Here is a 21,062-nt window from a genome sequence, read left to right as displayed (position 1 = left end):
TCTAACACAGCCTGGAGTCTCTGCACTTGGGTAGCTGTGGCTGCCATGTGAAACAAAATTGTTAAAAACGTGAGCCAGCCTTCTTGCGTTTAAAACAAGTTTCTGATTGCCTAGAGCAGTGACACTTAACAAGGGTGTCATGGCACCCTGAGGTACCACAAGATCCTTTTAAGGGTGCCATACAATATTAATGCCATGGATACACCTGCACATGATCATCAGAATTGCCTAAGAACATCAGAATTGCCATTTCCTGGATCAGGCCGTAGATCTTGCCCAGTATCCTGTCTTACACAGTGGCAGAGAGTGGATGCTGAAAGGGAGAGGGAACTGGGTATGACCAGGGTGTGTTTTTCCCACGATCCCTCTCTCACTTGTAGCCTCCAACATTTAAGGTCTAGGCAGTTCTAATTCACAGATTGTATCCCAAACGCCCAAGATCAATAGCTACTGATGCCCCTATTCTCCAAGAATTTGTCCAATCATTTTTTGAATCTAGCTAAACTGTCAGCTTCCACAACATCTGGTGGCAATGAATGCCACACTTTAATTACACACTTTGTGAAAAAGAACTTCCTTTTGTTAGTTTTAAACTTACTACCTACTAGTTTCATTTTGTGACCCCTAGTTCTTGTATTGTGTGAGATAGTAAATAATATTTACTAGTTACTTTCTCTTCACCACTTAGTATTTTGTAAACCCTTATCATATTCCCCCTCTAGCATCTCTTTTCTAAACTGAATAGGCCCAGCCTCTTCAGTATCTCCTCATATGGAAACCCCTAAATACCGCTAATCATCCTTGTTGCCTTTCTTTGTACCGTCTCTAGTTCTTCTATACCCTTTTTGAGGTGACAGGACCAGAACTGGGCACAATATTCAAGGTGTGGACTCACCAGGAATTTATAAAGGGACATAATGATACTTTCAGTTTTGTTTAAAATTCCATTCTTAATAATCCCTAACATTTTGTTTGCTTTTTTGATGGCTGCTGAGCATTGAGCTGATATTTTTAGCAAACTGTTCACAATGACTCCTAGATCTCTTCCCTGTGTGGTAACAGCTAATGCAGAGACCACAATAGTGTAGCTATAGTTGGGGTTATTTTTGCCCAGGTGCATCACTTTTACACTTACCTAGATTGCATTGCATCTGCACTTAGTTGTCCATTTGCTCAATATACTAGATCCTTCTGTAGTTCTTCACAGTCCACCTTCACTTTTCTAAGTCTACTTTGAATAATTTTGTGTCATTGGCAAATCTCGCTACTCGGCCCCTTTCCCAGATCATTTATGAATAGGTTAAAAAATACTGGTCTCAACACGGATCCCTGGCAGACCCCACTGTTTACTTCTTTTCATCCTGATGTTGGCCGTTTATACCCACTCTTTGCTTTCTATCTTGGAGTCAATTTCTAATCCACAAGTGGATGTTAATCCTCTGACGGGGGACTTTGTCAAAAGCTTTTTCAAAGTCCAAATATGCTATGTCAACTGGATCGCTCCAATTACTGACACCGTCAAAGAACTCTGCATTCCAGTTCAGCTCATTCAGTCAAGCTGTAATGTGTGAAGCTGAAACAACTGAAGAGGGCATAAAAAGAAAGCGTGTGTGTACGTGCATGCCTGTGGGTAGGTGGGTGATAACCATAATACTGTCATCTTTCCTGCTTTTAATTCCGGCATGTTGTTGGTGTTCATGGGGCTTCAGATATTGTTCCTTATGCTTGAGGGATTGCAATGGTGATTGAAGGACTCCTTCAATTAATGATTGACTGAAAATGCAGGGTGCTGGATTTTCAATCCTATATATCTGAATCATGAATTTGGAATGAAGGATTTATGTTGTGCCAAATTTAGAAAGATGTTTTAAATCAACTGGGCTAGGCAAAGGTTGATCACATCTAGTTCTAATATATTTTAATTTCTAGACAAAAGTGGAACAATAAATAGCTGTATTCCTTTATATGAGAACAACTTTGTGACTTATAGCATCCAGGTCTCTACCACTCAATATATAAATCATCTTAAATGTAATGCCTTGCCATTCCAGACAATCTCGTGGTATTTTATGAGCCAGAGCTAATCATTGTATGCATTACTAAAGTGCAAACATCTCTGGAGTGAAACATCATACCTGTAAGAGAACAAGAAGCGGGGAAATACAGCATCTAGTTAGGACTGCAAAGGGCACTGGAGGAAGCAGTATAACATTTCCCTAGCTTGAATTTATCTAGGAAATCAGATTTACATTCTCATGCTTGTGAAAACTGCCCCATGAGTTTAATGGCTATGAATTAGACCAGAAATGTGTTAGGTCTCACGCAAAAGTTTTTTTGATTCCTCTTAAGAATATAAACTTCAAATCCTGAGTTATGTTTTCAGTTCTGGTGTTTGAAAACTCAAATATGGGTACCTCATGGTCATAAAAAAAACCTGGTTTTTATTTTACAGTTATTCCTATTGAAATATTCTTCCAGTGGTTTGTGGAAAATAAGATTTAATATGTCTGGAACCTTCATTTAGAGCACTTAAGCAAGAAACCATCTCATCGGGAACCAGTGTCTGCTCTTGAACATTTTCAATGGACAGTGATCCTTTCTGCTGGTTTTCCACAAGTCTACTTGGCTCCTCATTTGCTGAACTGAAAGTGCTGCTCTGCCCACTTCTGCTGTTGCTTAAAATGAGATTAATCTTCTCAAGTAAAAATATATTCCTCTCCACTCCTTCAGCGTTCCACAAGTAAGGAGTAGGACTTGTATAATCCTTTAAGAAAACATTTGTATCTAGGCTTGATGGAGATGCATGTGGATCCAGTGTTTGGGTCTGAGTTTCGTAAGCATTGCTACATATATATCCTAGTGTATTTCCATTGAAAATCTGGGGTTTATACCCATAGCTATGCTCAGTGGCTGTAAATCTGTCAGGTGAGGAGTTTTGTGGACTGTCTGCATTCTCAATAGTCACTTCTCTGTTGTCTTTTGGGGTATCCACAGTCTTGTTCTCCCCATGCAGTGAGTTCTCCTGTATTTCTGTAACTACAGGGTCATCATCAACCAGGTAAAACTCAGTGGAGATGTCATTCATGAATTCACTTTTTTCCTGGTTAAAAAATAACATAAACAGGCAATATTTTGTCAGTTGTAAAAATGTCACTGCTGTGTAAAAATAAGACAAAGAAGGGAGGAATTCATAACCCTACTGTTTTATTCACTTGCCCATTTTCCTCTTTGCTTTCTCCCTCCCTTATTAACACATATTACCATTACTTAATAATCAGCTTCTGCAAAGTGAACTAAAATGAATAGAAGAGAGATATAAAGGGAGCAGTTGTTTGCTGCCCACTTTCAAATGCACTTCAGGGCAAATCCTGGATATGATGGTGGTTGTTTTATTTTTATATTGTGCTGGTGTTCAAGCTTGCTTTTGTGTTGAGTAGTTACCTGGAGTGATTTGATCATGTTGCTGTTTTCCATATGAGGGAAATCTTCAAGCAGACATGTTGGTGTCAGTGACACAGCCACGGTGCTAATTCTTCAAAAAAGAAAAGATATTACTTGTACATTATGGGAGAAATTTGTCCTTGCCAGGGAGGCAATGCAAGCTCTGTGTATTTTTATGGCTTGTGTAAGTGGCATTTAGGACTTCTTTGGGACCTCTGGATGGGCGGAGGCTATGCGTTTCATGCCATGAGTAATAAGTGCTTGTAGACTTGCAGTGATATATTATAGATTATATTGTGGCATGAACTTTTCAAGACTCCTTGAAATGAACTTGAGAACTATTTAAACTGTAAATATAGAATTGAAATCTCCTGGCAAATTTCCCTTGACCTCAATTTAAGTGCTCCATTCAGCACTTCTTACCGAGGCACAGCTTCTGTGAAAGTCAGAGAAGGGTAAATGCTGAATAGGGTCCTTAGACAATAAGGTTAGGGACAGACATTCAAAAAGCCAGAGCCTGCATTGATTCAATCTTTGCAGGTTACTTTAACCTGTGTAGATTGAACCAATTTGCAAGTGAATAGACATTCACTTTTGGCTCTGGAAACGCAGGCACATGCCTGTAGTAGCTCAGGCCATAAACCGGGGAGTGCTACAGCAAGCCCTTGGCTGAAGGGAAACTAAGCTGAGGTGGGACACGGCCAGGCCTGGGCAGGCCTGAGTGTGATTGAGGAGGGGTTTAAACCCCCACCCTGGCCTGCAGGGACCCCAGCTGGGGGAAGCAGTCCCTGTCAGGGATCCTCAGTCCCCTCCCCCTCATTTGCTAGCTGGCAGCAGGCATGGGGGCAGAGCCAGACCCCAGTAGCCTGAGGGGAAGCAGGGCTTAATACCCCCAGTGCAGGGGAGGGGTGGTGTGGGCACTGATAGGCTCCTCTTGTGCACCCAGAGCCACGCACCCAGGGCTGTGGCTGCCAGACACAAGTAGCCTGAGGGGAAGCGGGGTGGGGCGTTGAATCCCCTCATTGCAGACAGCAGCAGCGGGGGCACTGACATGGCACCCTGGGCTAAGTCCCCCCTCTCCCCCACTCCCTGCGGCCAGCTGGCCATTCCTCGGAGGGGCTCAGCCCAGGGCACTGAGTCAGTGCCCCCACTGCTGCTGCCTGCAATGGGGGGATTAAACCCCACTTCCCCTCAGATTACTGGTGTCTGGCTGCCGCGGCCCCGGGTACACAAGTGGAGCATATCGGTGCCCACGCCACCTCCCCACCCTGCAATAGGGGAATTAAACTCCCACTTCCCCTAAGGCACTGGGGTCTGGCCTTGCCCCCACTCCTGCCGCTGGAGCAATGAGGGTGGTGGGGGCCTGGGGACGCCTGGCAAGGGCTGCTGCCCCCTTGCCAGGCAGACCTGGCAATACTCCAGAGCAGGGTTTCCTACCCCCACCTCTTCCTCAGCCAGCCGGAGCAGTGATAGTGCTCTGGTTAGGGAGGAGAAGGGCGGGGCCAACTCTGCTTGGCTGGAACAGACAGCCCAGCCCAGGGCTGGAGAGCATGCTGGGATACTGGAGGACTCTGATTTAATTTAAATCGGAAAGGGTTTGGGACACAAGTTCTATAAACCGGTTTGACCCCAATCAGTGAAGTCTGATACTACATTCAACCAGGTTTATCTCCAGGTGGTCTTGGCCATTTTGAAACTGGTTTATGTGCACTGAACTGAGGTTCTGTTAAACCAGTTTCTGATCACTTAAACCGATTTATGCGTAATGTCTGTCCCTAGCCGAAAGAATTAGCTTGGAAGCTGCCCACAACTGAGTCAGGGCTGGATCCTGAAAGCCCATCCCCATCGATAGAATTCCCTGTGAAACTGCCGAGCGCTCCATTTGCTGATGGCACCCAGAGTACGCAGGAAATATCTATCATCCTATTGAGGGACTGCTCACAACAAGCCCTCATGGAAAGTGCACATGCTCAAGACCAGTGTTGCCAGTTGCTAAACTGAAAAAAAAATTACGTATAAATAGGAGGATGCATATGTGTCCTGCTCTGATAAGAATAGCTCAGACATAATCAGAAATGCTGTAATATTAAAACTTGACCCTTTTATGTTTGAAGCTGCTCTATATACTGACAAAATGAAAATTAGTGATAAGAGATTTCAAATGACAGAGCTCTTCACCGTGGTTTGCTATATTCTTGAGAAAACTGGTGAGTCTCTGTTTTCAATATACTATTATTCTGTTATTTAACAGTTTCATTCCCAGCAGTATTGATTAAATCAGACTTGGTGTCTGACTCACATTGCCTAAACCTCACCAGCCTCCATGCTCCTTTCTGTCCTACTTCATTTTATACCTCTGGAGGGTCCAAAATCTGGCAATGCCATAGCGCTCTGCTTGACCAAGAACCAGGTAGTATTTGAGCAGCAGTTTCTGTTCTTGACTTAGAAGTGCATTCATCCCTTCTAAGAAGAGACTACACTAAATGGATTTGGGCTAAACTTTTTGCTTTCTCTCTCATGTTTCTATAATGACTTACCCCTTGGTCCCTAACTATGGGCTTTCCAAAGGAAGATTCATGTTACTTTTCCCTGTGGTTGTCTGCCTCACTGTAAAATATATGGAGGGCATCTTTTGATAGCAGTATTATTAATGGGAAAAGTTGTCCTGTGTAAAAGGCTGTACAAAAGGACTAACTTCTGCAGTTACAGTAATCCTAGAGTGTTCAAAGAGAAGAATGTTTTGGAAACAAAAAAAGAAAAGAAAAGAGTACCTTTTTCTAAAAGATTTTTTAGACATCAAGGTTAAAAAGGCAATTGACAGTATGATCGTACCGATGCCTAGTCCCAAAAAAACTCCAACTTCATCGTCTGAAAAGTGAGGGAATTAAAAAAGAAGTGATCAAATAACCTTTATTTTATGGAAGACATTCTTATTGGCTCCAATTATGCAAACATGTGAGTAACTTCATGTAAATAGGTCACCCTGTTAAACTCAGTGATATTACCAGTGTATATTATTCACATACAATATGGCCAAATCAGGGTCACAGATTATAAACCCAGTAGCCTGATGGGAAAATTATATTTTTCTAAGACTGAAGGTAAAGTGACCGAATCTTAAGGAGCCAAAATTGGGGCACCATTTCAATTATTCCACAGACCTCCATAAGTAGTCTCTAATCACTTCCAGTTATGATTGACCTACCTAAATATAGTGCTGTGGTTGGGTGAATTTGCTCCGCTAAGATGTGGCATTAATTTGCCCAGTGACATTGCCATGTGAACATAGCTATTCATGTCCATGAGGCCCAGGCAGTATTGTCTGCATCCTCTCAGTGAACACAGAGGATGCTGCCTAATGCCATAGGAACATTTGGAGATGGAGGGTAGGTCAGCTAATTTAAGACTTTTTTTATTTTTAATTCAGGACAAAAGTCCCATTTCTGGAGCTCTTTGGAGACAATGAGATACAGCTCCGAGACTTAGAACTGTACCAGGAAATTTCAAGCGGTCAGTCACTTTAACCGAAGGTTACAGAAGGGTGCAAACTTACATTTGGAAGCCATTTTTCTCACTCAGTGATGCTACTTGGCTAGTTCAAAGTACATGAGGGTGGGTTTTACAGTATGTTTCTCCTACTGTAAGGCAACTGCCTGCATGTATGTTCTTACATTGTGGCAAATGAAAGCTCAGTTGCACTAGCTCTGCTACGACCCTTCTTCTATCATAGGGCAAGAGCCTGTACATGGACAGTTACCACAGAACAATTGATGCATTATAAAACTTTATCCTTCATGACCTCATGGTAATTTTTTCACATGCCCTTACCCCTCAAATAATGCATAGGTCCATGACTGTCATAGCCCCAGTGACTTTTATGGAGCTACCCTGGCTTACAGCAGCTGAGGATCTGTGATAAAATATTTAGTGCCTAGTTCTACCTATCTATTTAAAACTTAAAAAGCAAATGTAGCTGCCCATGTATTGCTGTTGTGGTCACATGTTACTTGTGCAACCTGGCTAGGTACAGACATTCAAGAAACAGACATTCAAGGCAGAATTGGTTTAAGTTATGCAGTTTTCTGTAAGCAGCGTAGTTTAGATCAGAAGTGAGCAGAACACACATTTGTCCTTTGGTGGGAGCACAAATCTTAGACCCGGTTCTGCCATTTTTAAATCAGTCTATGTGTTGTACTTTTGTTCTGCTACAGGTATAGACTGGTTTCTCATCACTTATACTAGTAAAAGTGTAATATCTGTACCTGGCCCCTGACTCATGCTGACTTCAATGGATGCAGGATATGGTGGTAAAGTAACAGCACAGTTTGCACTGCATACACCTATTGACATGCTGGGGTGATCTGGCTGTGAGAATCTGGTTCTGGAAGGGAATTTCCAGGCAAGTGCTTCTGAGAAATATGGCCAAATGTGCATAACCATTTCCCATGCAGAAGCATTGTCCATAAACACTTAAGTCTCATCAAACTTCTTTCTTTTTTGCATTTTTTTGTTTTGGTTTGGGTTTTTTTGTTGCTTTTTTGCTTCCAGCTGAAAGAACATTATTGGACACTTCACCTGTCTTAGCAAACCAAGGTGAAACAGAGATTTATGTTACTTAAGACATAAACAAGTCTAGTTCAACCTTTGCCAACACACTGCTTATCTCTATGAACAGGAAATGTTATGTTAGATTAACCTTGTGTCTTCCTATTCTACTGGCTGGTGAATACATTTAATTTAATCTGTTAAGGAAACAAAGACACATAAAAGAATAATGGTTGCAATTACACGGCATGTACAGGCCAGTGATATTAGACCCTCAAAAGACTAGTAAGGACTGTAGTTGGTTGATAAGGTAGCAGCATTTCCTACTATGTGGTGTGTTTACTAGTGAAGTGAAAAGTTGCTTTCACTTCCTGTTAGCACATAAGTAAGTGCTGCAGTCCTCTCTCATGGACCACGAAATATTATCAGTAGCCAGTATGTACGGTTAAAACCTCCCACCTCTGAGCAAGTAGAAACTCTTGCTTACCAAGTATGAAATACTGCCTTCTTACCGTAGGGAATCTCTCCGGTCGCTGTGGAGATGATTACAGGATCAGCATACATGTTTCCTTTCTGGAGCTGGTTCACTGAAGTATGTCGTTGTGATAACATTAGAGAAAGTACCTCATGCAAGAGAATATAGCAGGCTGAATATGAGCTGTTGCTTTTTCCCTTCTTTTGTTAAATTTACTTTCAAATAAAGTATTGATATTTCATCGTTGGAAAGGTAAGGCTCTTGGCTAATTGATTGATAAGGCAAAAGGTAGGATGGTCACCACAAAATTTACACTTCCTTAATAGCGACATTAAACAACTCCTTGTAACAATGTGGCTGGAAGTCAGGGGGAATCTATGGTTTTTGCTAACATGGAGATTCACAGTTGTACGATTGCAGCCTCCTCCTGAGTACAACAGATGCCCAATGGTCCACCTTAGCTCCCTAAGAGCTATGCGACAGTTCCCCTATCTGGACTGCCTCCTGAGGTTGCATACTGTCATGCTCCTAAGTGTGAAGCCTGAGCTTTGTAGAGGTGGGGCCACAACAAAAACGCTGGGAATGGGAGAGGCTAATCTTACAGCAGCCGTGAGACTAGTAACTGCCTGTAGTGGACTTGTCTCTCTTCTAGCTCTGTGAGTAGAGGTGTTTCATAAACACAGCCATCCAACTTCCATGACTGAAAATGGGTTTTCTCAACAGTCACTGGTTAGAAAATGTTGGTGAAAAGCACAAAATAACATGAAAACCTACTCCATGCTTAGTTCTTCAAAGTACCTGGTTACATTTCGAAAGCACTCAAGTGCCATTTTCAAAAGCAGCTTAGTTATACTGCAGCCTGCATCTCATCGAAAGTCAAAGGGATTATCAGGAGTTAAACATTTTAAAACTGCCAAAGTCACCTGGCACCCTTATTTGGGCACGTCAAGTCTCTTTGACTTAAGAACAGTCTAAATCTTTTGAATATGGGACTCAGACTTCCAAGTCACTTCGGTGACTTAATTTTTTACCCCATGTGCCTGCTGAGGTAAAAGAGTCAAGATGCTTCACTCAAGCCACTGAGTCCAGTTGGCAGATGTGGCTGGAATTGAGACAGGTGCAGGATATCAGGAATGAGCCTTTTCTGCCTCTTGTTTCCTCCCATCTGTGTGGTTCACTGAGATATCTCTGATCTATGCTGACTGCTAAACATCCTGGAGATCTTTGAGAAGATCGTCTCTTCATCACTTTAAAATGATGACAGGTACATTTTAATGCTATTGCACGTTCAGCTGTGTGAGAAACTTGTCAGGGCTATTTCATTTTGGCAGTCCTTGATTTCCCCAAGGACTGCCAAGACCAGAGATCTTGTCTTTAAAAATCTCATTCACTCGATATCTCAAAAATCTTAGAGAGATGCATATTATTTTAGAGATGCAATTACTCCATGCAGCCCAGACCCCGTGAAGCGGGGTGCTATAACCATGCTATAACCATGCAGCGTTTTCCAGTACCTTGCTTTCAGTATCCTTCTTTTGACAGGCTGGATGCAGAGGGACTGAAAAATCATGGGTAGCTGTCATTTGGAAATACATTTTACTGACTGAAATAATTAGCTGTGTTTTCTTTCTGTTTTTTATTATTGCAGTATCCTAGATATCTTCATTTGCCTTAACTAAGATATAATGCCTTTAATGATTCAACAAAAAAACCTCTTCCTTTAATTTTCAAAGTTGTGCTGTATTGCCCTTATCCTTTTTTCACAGTTAAGTTCAAACTGCATGCTCAAAGACTGGGACTTGCATGCCAGAACTGCCAAGATTGCTACTTCACTTTGCAGGTGAGATGACATTTTCAATTCATATAATTTTTAAAAAGATTAATACACATTTAAATAAAAAGAATATAAGGTTTGAATTGACATAACTTATCCCTTATTGCTAAAAAAACCCATTACAATTCTAAAATCCTGCAAGCTTACAATATTTTCAACAACAAAATGTCATAAAACCATATTCAAAGAAAACATTGTTTTAAGTATTGTTGAGAGAAACTGTAAGACTTGGGCCATTAAGCCATCACTATAGAAAAAATGCAGTATTTTTTATGAGGGAATAATTCTGCTGTCTGTTTGCAAATGAATGTGCTATAATTAGCCTGGATTTCAAGAACTGCTAACTCTGTTAATGATAAGCATGAATACAACATCTATTGAATACACATCATATATCTGACTTCCAAGTTCTACTGAAATATTTAAGACTAATTTAACAAAAATGAGTCACTACTGCAGAGTTACAGTGCATTTGGTGCATGGTATGATTTACTCTGATTACACTACAGCTGCAGTCCAAATACTAATGGCATTTGTCTGAAGATAACCTTTGCAATGTTCATGAGCATTATCTGAGAGAATTATTGTTTCTCTAGACATAGGTTCTATTTCAGTTAAGGGCACGGCATTCACTTTATAATATACTGCAGTTTGTTACAAGGAGAAAGGCCCATTGTATGAAATTATTTCTTTAAGAGTGATTCACCGTTGTATTGTATGATGGTTTCTCAGTGTATCTGTTGTAAATATTGGGGAATTATTTGGAAAAAAATGAGGGTGCAGACTGAGAAATGTAGTGATCATTAAATTAAAATATAGTTGGCCAATTTTAGTGGGTTCTGGAGAAATTGCTATATTCTTCATAGAATTCTGCCATCATGTGGTTCAAAATATAACTGCATACTTGCCAAGTGGATGTTAGAGATAGTTACAATCTCTTATTTCAAATAATTTATTGTTTAATTTGTCTATTTTTTCTGTTCACAACTTAATCCTCATTTCTAAGAATATTTATTCTTAAAAACACTGATTGATGAGCTTATGAAAAGTGATTTTTACCAAAGTAGTTCATTCAGTTGGACTCTCTGACTCTGTGATTCATGGTGTGTGTGATTAGGCCCCCATGTTGCATAGTATTGTTACAGGTCCTTGATTGGATAAGTGAATTTTTAAACTGGAGAATAATGAATGGTTAATAAAAAGAGCAAATGAAGCCTTCTGGCATGAATTTTCATAGGTCTTCTTTTTCAGCTAGAAGCAACCATTTGGAATATCTAGTCTGGCACGACCATATTTATGACACAACCATATACAGGCAGTCCTCGACTTACAACATTTTGAGTTACAATGTTTCACACTTACAACGTTTATACATTGACACCCTGTTTCAACTTTCTGATGTCAGTTTTGACTTTACAACATTTGATCCGATGCGATGCTACACCAGCGAACAAGTTCGCTGCGTTGCCCATCTCCCTGGAGAACATCTGTCCAAACTTCCTTGGATACTTTCTTTAAGAAAGCAGACAAGACTCCAGAAAAACCTGCAGCCAAGACTCTCAAGAAGACTCCAGCCAAGAACCCTTCAAAAAGTCCAACCAAGAGCCCTTCAAAAAGTCCAGCAAAGTCACCTCAAAGAAGTCCTTTCAAATCAATATGATTGCTGTTTACAATAGAAATACATTAATGTAGCTATATTATTCATCTATAATTGATCGAGTACAAAATTCTGGGGTATTTTTAGTGAAAATTGGATATCGGGCCCTGGTTCAGGAATCAATCCACCATTTATAACATTGTTTCTTATGAGAAAATTGGTTCCAAGTTACAACCTTTCGACTTAAGACGTGATTTTCAGGAACCAGTTGTGCTGTAAGTCCAAGGACTGCCTGTAATTTCACATAGTAATTCTTGCAGAAAGTGCAATAAATTGTGGTTTCTGACTAATTGAGTTTAAAATTTATGTAGCCTTTTAAGCCTTTATGTAGCCTTTGCACAAACACTTTCATGCATAAATTAGGAAGGGGTGCATGTATGTGACACAATCATAAAATGATAGAAAATGAGGACTGGAAGGGACAGTCAGCCCAACTGCCTGCTCAAAGTAAGACCTTCCGCAACCAGATCATCCCATACAAGGCTTTGTCTAGCTGGGTCTTAAAAACCTCTAAGGATGGAGATTCCTCAACTTCTCTGGGTAGCCTGTTCCAGTGCTTTCCTACCCTCCTAGTGAGAGAGTTTTTTTCCTGATATCTTACCTACACTTCCCTTGCTGCATCTTGAGACCATTGCTTCGTCTGTCATCTGCTGCCCCTAAGAACAGTACAGCACCATCCCCTTTGGAACTGCTCTTCAGTAGTTGAAAGCTGTTATTAAATTCCTCCTCGGTCCTCTCCTCTCCAAACTAAATAAGCTCAGTTCCCTCAGCCTCTTCTCAGAAATCATGTTCCCTAGCCCCTGAACCATTTTTTATGCCCTCCACTGGATTCTCTCCAATTTGTCCACATCCTTGCTGTAATGGGGGGTCCAAAACTAGACACAGTACTCCAGATGTGGCTGCACCAGTGCTGAATTGAATGGAATAATCACTTCCCTTCATCTTCTGGTGGCGTTCCTACTAATATAGCTAGGCTTGGAGGATTCAAGCTTTATTGGTAAACATCAATTTCACTTGATACTTATTAAAATATTTATGCCGGTACTCACTGAAGTTTACAAAAAGGAGACACACATATATATGTATATATATATAAAAACCAGGACAGAGGTAAAGAAATCCAGGATGGGGAGTGCTGTGCACTACACACACACACACACACACATACACAGCATCTGCTGTAGGAGTTGGGGGCCATGCTGGTAAGGCTGTGCTGGGAGGGGGCTTGGAGGGGCATGGCTGATAGCAGAGGGGAGCCCGGTGTCACAGGCCACTCGCTCTGCCCAGCCACGACAGGGGCCAAACTCCTGGGAAGCAGGACTGGGCTTCACAGGAGTTTGGCCCCTACCCCAATCACACAGGGACCGAGCCAGACTGGGCTGGGCTCTATGGGAATTTGGCTCCTGCCCCAGTTACCCAGGGGCCAAACTCCCATGGAGCCCAGCCTGGCCTGGCCCCTACATGATTGGAGCAGGGGCCAAATCCCCATGGAGCCTGGTCCAACCCAGCCCGCTCCTGTGTAATTGGGGAGGGGGCCAAACTCCTGTGGAGGCCAGGTCAAGCTGGGCTCCATGGGAATTTGGCCCATGCCCCAGCTGGGACCTGGGCAGAGTGAAGGACTAGTGGCACTGGGCTCATGGACACTACTAGCCCTGCCCCTCCAGCCCCTCCTGCCAGTCCAGCCTCTTCTCCCCACCTCCTCCTGAAACAACCTTATTGGCACGGCCCCCAGTTGCTGCAGCAGCTACTGCACATGCATGCACGTGTGTGCATGCATGCTATATGAATAAAGATCAAAAACCACCCCTAATTTTTCACAACCCTGAACATTTCAATCAGTAAAAATCACAATAAATGCTTAAAAATAAACGTTGATTTTAGCCATCAAAAAAAAATCAAATTCTGCCAAGCCTAAATATAGCCTGGTATGCTGTTAGCCTTCTTTGCAAGAAGAGCACACTGTTGGCTCATGCAGCTTATTGTCCACTGTAGCCCCCTGGGTCCTCTTCAGCAGAGCTGCTGCTTAGCCAGTCAGTCCCCAGCCTCTACTACTGCATGGGATTATTCTGTCCTAAGTGCAGGACTTTGAAATTCTCCTTTATATTGAACTTCATGAGATTTCTTTTGGTCCAGTCCTCCAATTTGTCTCTCTCTCTCTACCCTCTAAGCATATCTACTACTCCCCCCAGCTTGAGGTAATCCTCAGACTTGCTGAGGGTGCACTCCATCCCATCTTCCAGATGGCTGATGGTTTCAGCTCTCCACAATCACCTATATTTTTTCAGCTCAAATTGGAATGACTCTATAAGAGGATATGCTCTTTGAAAAATATTCTGCAAGCAAATGAAGAATTTAGCAGCCTGATCATGATGTACTAGCATATACTTGTTTTAACTTATGCAATTTAAAGTTATAAACACATTGCAGATAGATTCAATAAATCTATGCAGCTGGAACGTGGAGAAGAGATTCAGATTGTGGCACCAAGTAGAAGGATTTTGCTCTCTGTCTAGTGAATACGAGCCCATTTGGCCATGCTAGTTGTTTTGGAACATTTCAAATACATTTTCAGAGCTATTAGCCACACTGTTACCATTTTGTTTATTTAGTTTTCATCATCTTTTGTAATAAACCTCAACAACCTTTTTAAAATAATGTATGGACTTCCTAATGCTGAACCGTCTTTTTTTTTACAAAGGAAAACTTCTTTCTACATGATGCTTTTCTACAAGCCATTCTTTGGCTTAACCAGATGATTATTACTAGAAGACACCCTATGGCATGTGTAACCCAAGGTCAGACCAGATACTCCTAAAGGGTTTTTCTGGACTGAAAATCCTGTAAATCTGTTAACATGGTTCTATGGATAATGCTCTATATTCAGCATCACTGTAGGACAGTGCCTTGTTGAGAACTCAAGATTATTTATTTGTCCTGATTTATATTAATACTTTTTTTCCTATGGAATAGATGGAATACAAGGATAGATACATAGACTTTAAAGTTTCTATAGGAATCTTTTCTGTTGCTAGACAGGAACTAGGTTGCCAGAGTGGAGATGGGACAAAATAGAAACTCCAGAGATAAAGTGACTTGAATATTGAAGTTGTGCCTGGTTAGTGTAAACGAAAGCTGTCTTCCCCGAGAAAAATCATGGCTAGTCAGTATGTCTTGGGATGAGTGTATGCAGAATTTGTTAAAGAAATTCCCTTCCAGTCCTAATCATCTATGATTTTCTGATTGTGTCACATACATGCACTCCTTCCTAATTTATTCATGAAAGTGTTTGTGAATCTCAAAAGGCTACATAAATTTTAAACTTAATTAGTCAGAAATTGTATTCAGAGCAGTATGAAGAAGTATCTGGTAGCATAGAAAAATTCCAAATATTGTCCTTTTTTCCAGCTATGAGCAGGAAGGAAACACACTAGGTTCATGCCTGGAGAAATCCTGCAGTGGAAGTATAATTGCTTCCATAATTTTTTTCTATTTGTCTAAACACTAGATTATATTTAGGCTGGGTGGGCATTATAGATTATACAAGTCAGGTCCAAAAATAAATAGGAAGTCATCCTTCTGGAGGAGTTGTGAAGGAAGGTGATGACTGTGTTCTCTTTGAGGTCTTCTGACTCTTCAGAGATCCCTCATTTACAATTACTGGGTGTGTCTACACATGCACACTCATACAAAGCAATAAACGTTGGTGCTTATTGCACCCGTCTTTATTGCTCCCAGGTGCCATTTTTATATGTGCGCCTGGGACTGCAGCATGTTGAGCTGGGAGCTAATTATGGAGTTAATTAATCTACTCCACAGTAAACTTCTTATGTAGATGTGCCCACCTTGTCCTGAAGTGTCATTTCAACAAGGAGTTTGTCCAAAGACCAGATGAGCAGAACATCTTACTGAATTCTGCACATCTGGCTCCCAAGCAGAATAGAGGTCAAAACAATGTTACCAGTCATGCAGCCATCCTACAAGAGATGCATGGGCCTTCAGAAGATCAAAGTCAAGATGTTCATAGGAAGTTTTCTTTTTAATTTCTTTTTTGTGTTTCATGGGATATGATTTTTAGATCTAGTTGGCAATATCTAGTAACTCTAGTAAATTCCAAATTCATTGAAAGATCTGGGGGAAAACAATATTTGCCATAAAACCGAACACTGAGTGTTACTTCCATCACAGCAAACAGTGACTTCACCACAAGAGTGTGCTTACCTAAATCTTCCAGATAGCTTTGGACAGAACACGGTTGGCTTATCCCATCCTGGTACACTGCATACACTGAAACATTATAGTGTCTTCCAGCTGCAATGTCTGTTGGAAAGAAGTATGGGTTTATTTAAAACTGTATATGCAAACGGAAATTAAAGCTGCAGTAACTTCTAAGGAGATACTGAAGAGAAATGGAAAGGGAGTGTGGTTGATTATAAGAGAGCAATGGGGAACAAGGGACTCCTAAATTCTAATTCCAGCACTCACACTAACTCACTCTGTCTTTGGACAGGTTATTTAATGATAGCTGCTCAGAAAATGTTCCCCTCCACTGCACTGGAATTTTTGGGGGGAGGGTATTGTTAGCAATAAATCTGCAGTAGCATGGACTTCACACAGGTTGAGCAAGGCCAGTCAGGATGCTGGGTACTTCCTCTTTGACTGTAGCCTGCACCACCACAGTGATGCTACTATTGGCACTCAAACTGGCTAGATTTAAAGCTAGCTTGAGTATGTCTGCATGTGTTGAATCACAACTCCACTGGCAGTGTAGACCAGTGATTTTCAACCAGGGTACTGCCAGATCTTTTGAAGGGTGAGGCAAGGTGTTAGGAAATAAGCAGGTGTGAGGAGATAAGTGCAGGCTCAGGCGCCTCCCTAGTCAGTCTCTTGAGGTCCCTTCTATAATCCTGTGATTTCCCTCTATCGCACTACAGGATCTTGTTTCAAGTTCATATGGTCACCTAAAGCTATGTAGGATGCAAGGTCACTACACTGCTCTGAAGGGAGTTCCCCTGAGCGCAGTTCACCCAAACAAATTCAAGTGTGAAAAGGCATGGTCAGTTGAGTTAGGGAATCTAGAAATAGTAAGACTGGAGTGTTGTTGTAGCAGTGCTGGTCCAGGAAGTGTATGAGAGAAGGATTTTTTGTGATACCTTTTATTGGACCAACTGTATTAGCAGGGAGAGGCTGTTGGAGAAGCCTTCAGGAATCTGAAGAAGTGGGCTTGATACCAGAAACTTGTCTAACAGCTTTCCTAGCTCTACAATTGATTCAATAAAAGATATCACAAAAAATCTTCATCTCTCAGGATATACACGTACCGGTAAGTAGGCCTGTGCAAAGCACCAAGTATTCAATTCGGCTTTGGATTTGGCCAATTTGGTGGGACAGTGATTCAGTTTGGCAGAGAAGCTGCAAGGAAATGCCCCAAAGCAGATGCTGGTGAGTGGAGGATGGTAACCTCAGGGGCCAGACCTCTTGCTGCAGAGACAGCTCCCCTGGTGCAGTTGGGGAGCAAATATGAGGCCCTGGCTGCACTGGAGGAGTGTGTGGTGGGGGAAAGTGCACTGGAGGGGCCTGCTGCCATCACTGAGTGAGCTGAGGGCTGGCCAGGTAAGCAGAAGAAGAGATGCTGTGACTCCTTGCTGAGAAGAACAGAGGAACCCATCTGTCGTCTAGATCCCATGGTGCACAAGGTCTGCTGCCTTCCTGGAGCCCGGATCAGGGATGTCATGGTGAGAATTCCTGACCTCATCTGGCCCTCCGACAACTATCCCATGGTCCTCGTCCATGTGTGAACACATGATGCGGCCTGGAGTAGTCCAGACCATATCATGAGTGACTACAGGGCTCTGGGGACTAAGCTTAGAAAGACAGGGGCACAGGTGGTCTTCTCATCAATCCTCTCGGTCAGCAGTCGCAGTAGGCATCACGTAACCCATGTCAGAGAAGTCAACCCACGGCTCCGGAGTTGGTGCCATCGTGTGGGTTTTGGCTTCCTGGACCACGATCTGCACTTCTGTGCAAGGGACCTCCTGGGACACGATGGGCTTCATCTCTCCACAAAAGGTAAGAGTCTCTTTTCTTACAGGTTGGCTGAGCTCCTGTGTCGGGCTTTAAACTAAGTATGACAGGGGACAAGGAAGCAGGAGATGGAGAGAGTCTAGAACCTACAAACTGCGAGACATGAAGCAGTATACCCCAGGTATATACCAAGGGGCCCTTTGGGCATCAGAAGTGGGGAGGGGGGCACCAAAGGCACCATTCGGAGGGCTCAAGTGCCTCTATACTAATGCTAGGAGCATGGGGAACAAGCAGGAAGAACTCGCACTTCTACTTGCAAATAATAACTTTGATTTAGTGAGGCTAATGGAAACCTGGTGGGACCCTACCCATGACTGGGCAGTACACATTGAGGGCTATAGGTTGTACAGAAGGGACAGAGTAGGGAGGAAAGGGGGCGGGGTTGCTCGCTATGTAAAGGAGCATTATACATCTACCCTAATTAAAATGGGATCAGAGGAGGAGAAAGTTGAGGCATTATGGGTTAGGATACATGGAGGTCGAGAGGAAAGGGACTTGGTGGTGGAGGTCTGCCGCAGACCACCAAACCAAGAGGAAAAGCTAGACTTGGAATTCTTGAGGCAGCTCTCAGAGGCCGTCTAGGGACATGGTTGTCATGGGGGACCTAAACTACCCTGACATCTGCTCGGAGGAGCAGTCAGCCAAATCCAACTGTTCACATAGGTTCCAAACCTGCATACAGGACCTTCACCTAACGTAGGAGGTATACGGTCCCACTAGGGGGAATGCCTTACTGGACTTGGTGTTGGCTACGGGGGAGGGCCTGGTAGGGGAGCTGCAAATTAATGGTTGCCTTGGGGATAGTGACCACCGATCAATCGAATTCACCATACGGCGTAGGGTGGGTAAGATATCTAGTAGGGTGGAACAAGAAGGGGCAATTAGTGACAGATAGCGGGGACAAGGCTGAGCTATTCAATGAGTTTTTTGCCTCAGTGTTCCTGAATAGGGCTCAAGATAAGTATCCTAATGGGTTCTTAGATGGGCATCAGAGGGACATCAGCCTACAACTGTCGACACTGATTTGGTGCAGAGTCACTTGGATGGACTGGATGAGTTCAAGTCAGCAGGCCTGGATGAGCTGCATCCAAGAGTACTGAAGGAATTAGCTGGTGTCATAGCAGAACCACTGGCACAGCTGTTTGAGCACTTGTGGCACTCGGGTCAGGTCCCGGAGGACTGGAAAAGGGCCGGTGTGGTCCCTATTTTCAAGAAGGGGAGGAAGGAGGATCTGAGTAATTATAGGCCAGTCAGTCTCACCTCCGTCCTTAGAAAGGTCTTTGAAAAGATTATGAAGGATCATATTTGTGGGAGTCCAGTGGGAAAAATAAAGTAGGAGGGAAACCAGCATGGATTCATAGCAGGTAGATCATGCCTGACCAATCTGGTTTTGTTTTATGACAGGGTCACAAAATGCTTAGATGCAGGAGTAGAGGTGGATGTCATTTTCTTGGATTTTAGTAAGGCCTTTGATATGGTATCTCATCCCATTCTCATAAATAAATTAAGAGGCTGTGACAGATGTTTACACGGTCCAGTGGGTGGCAAATTGGCTTAGTGGTCGCACCCAGAGAATGGTAGTAGATGGGTCGGTATCGACCTGGAAGGATGTGGGTAGTGGGGTCCCACAGGGTTCAGTCCTTGGACCTGTACTCTTCAATATCTTCATCAGTGACTTGGATGTGGGTGTGAAGTATACTCTGTCTAAGTTTGCAGATGATACTAAATTGTGGGGTGAAGTGCACACTCTGGAGGGTAGGGAACAATTCCAGAAAGTTCTGGACAGGTTAGAAAAGTGGGCAATACACAATAGGATGCAGTACAACAGGACAAGTGCAGAGTGCTGCACCTAGGGTGCAAAAGTATCCAGTACATCTACTGGCTGGGAAGTGACCCTCTCAGCAGCACAGAAACAGAAAGGGATCTTGGAGTCATAGCAGACTCCAAGATGAACATGAGTTGTCATTGTGACGAAATCATCAGCAAAGCTAACCGCACTTTATCATGAATCAGCAGATACATGACAAATACGACCAAGGAGGTGATACTTCCCCTCTATGCGGCATTGGTCAAACCACAGTTGGAGTACTGTGTCCAGTTTTGGGCACCCTACTTCAAGAAGGATGTTGATAGACTTGAGAGGGTCCAGAGGAGGGCCACTCATATGGTTAGGGGCTTACAGGACAAGTCCTGTGAGGAGAGATGGAGGGACCTGGACCTCTTCAGTGTCAGCAAGAGAAAGCTGAGAGGTGATCTTGTGAACGCCTACAAATTCATTAGGAGGACGCACCGAGGGATTGGACATGCTCTGTTCACCAGGGCACCTCTTGGGGTAACTAGGAACAATGGTCACAAACTGACAGAAAGCAGATTTAGGCTAGACATCAGGAAAAACTTCTTCACGGTAAGGGTGGCCAAAATTTGGAATGGGCTTCCAAGGGAGGTGGTGCTCTCCCCTACCTTGGGGGTCTTTAAGAGAAGGCTGGACAGGCATCTGCCTGGGGCTGTCTGACCCCAGCCCTCTTTCCTGCCTAGGCAGGGGGTCGGACTCAATGATCTGTTGAGGTCCCTTCCAACCCTAGCATCTATGAATCTATGATTCAATTCTTCGAATTACTGTCCCAATTTGATTAGGCTGATTCAGATTCAGAGATTTGACAGCTGAATCAGGCCACATCTCCTCTGAATCTAACAGGCAATGGCAGTGTTGGTGGCGGGGGCATGGTGGTGGTGAGTGGGGCCCCACCTCCTGCCTTCTCCCCCAGCTCTCCGCAATGGCTGCCCTGCCTGGCCCCAGCTTCCCAGCACTTAAAAAAAAAAAAAGCAAAAAAAAGCCCCGCACTCAGCAGCAGTGATCAGGGCCTCTGGGGGCTTGTGGCAGAGCCACCCTCCATGCAGCATGGGGCAGCGGGGGGCACCTGCATGGCAGCTGTCGCAGTGCATGGGTGCAGCGTGGCTCGGCATTGTCCTGGAGCTAGGGCCACTTGGGCTGAGCACTGCTGGGCTCCAGGTGACTGCTGAAGCCGCTC

The 21,062-nt window shown here is 43.2% G+C and overlaps 1 protein-coding gene across 1 annotated transcript in view; it reads right to left on the bottom strand.

Moving 5' to 3' along the window:
• Positions 1-2,420: 2,420 nt before the first annotated feature.
• The window catches only part of IL23R (interleukin 23 receptor), a 40,234-nt gene continuing 21,592 nt past the window's right edge, over positions 2,421-21,062 (bottom strand). The window contains exons 12-16 of the mRNA XM_025212882.1: positions 16,171-16,269; positions 8,499-8,573; positions 6,213-6,309; positions 3,442-3,532; positions 2,421-3,100 (exon numbers count right to left, since the gene is read on the bottom strand). Of these exons, the coding sequence (XP_025068667.1) occupies positions 2,459-3,100; positions 3,442-3,532; positions 6,213-6,309; positions 8,499-8,573; positions 16,171-16,269 (1,004 nt within the window). The 3' untranslated portion in view covers positions 2,421-2,458. The remainder of the gene's footprint in view (positions 3,101-3,441; positions 3,533-6,212; positions 6,310-8,498; positions 8,574-16,170; positions 16,270-21,062) is intronic.

Source organism: Alligator sinensis, unplaced genomic scaffold, assembly GCF_000455745.1.
Source record: "Alligator sinensis unplaced genomic scaffold, ASM45574v1 scaffold1339_1, whole genome shotgun sequence".
Taxonomy (NCBI): domain Eukaryota; kingdom Metazoa; phylum Chordata; order Crocodylia; family Alligatoridae; genus Alligator; species Alligator sinensis.
Note: the sequence above shows the minus strand (reverse complement) of the source record. Positions and strands in the feature narration are given on the sequence as shown.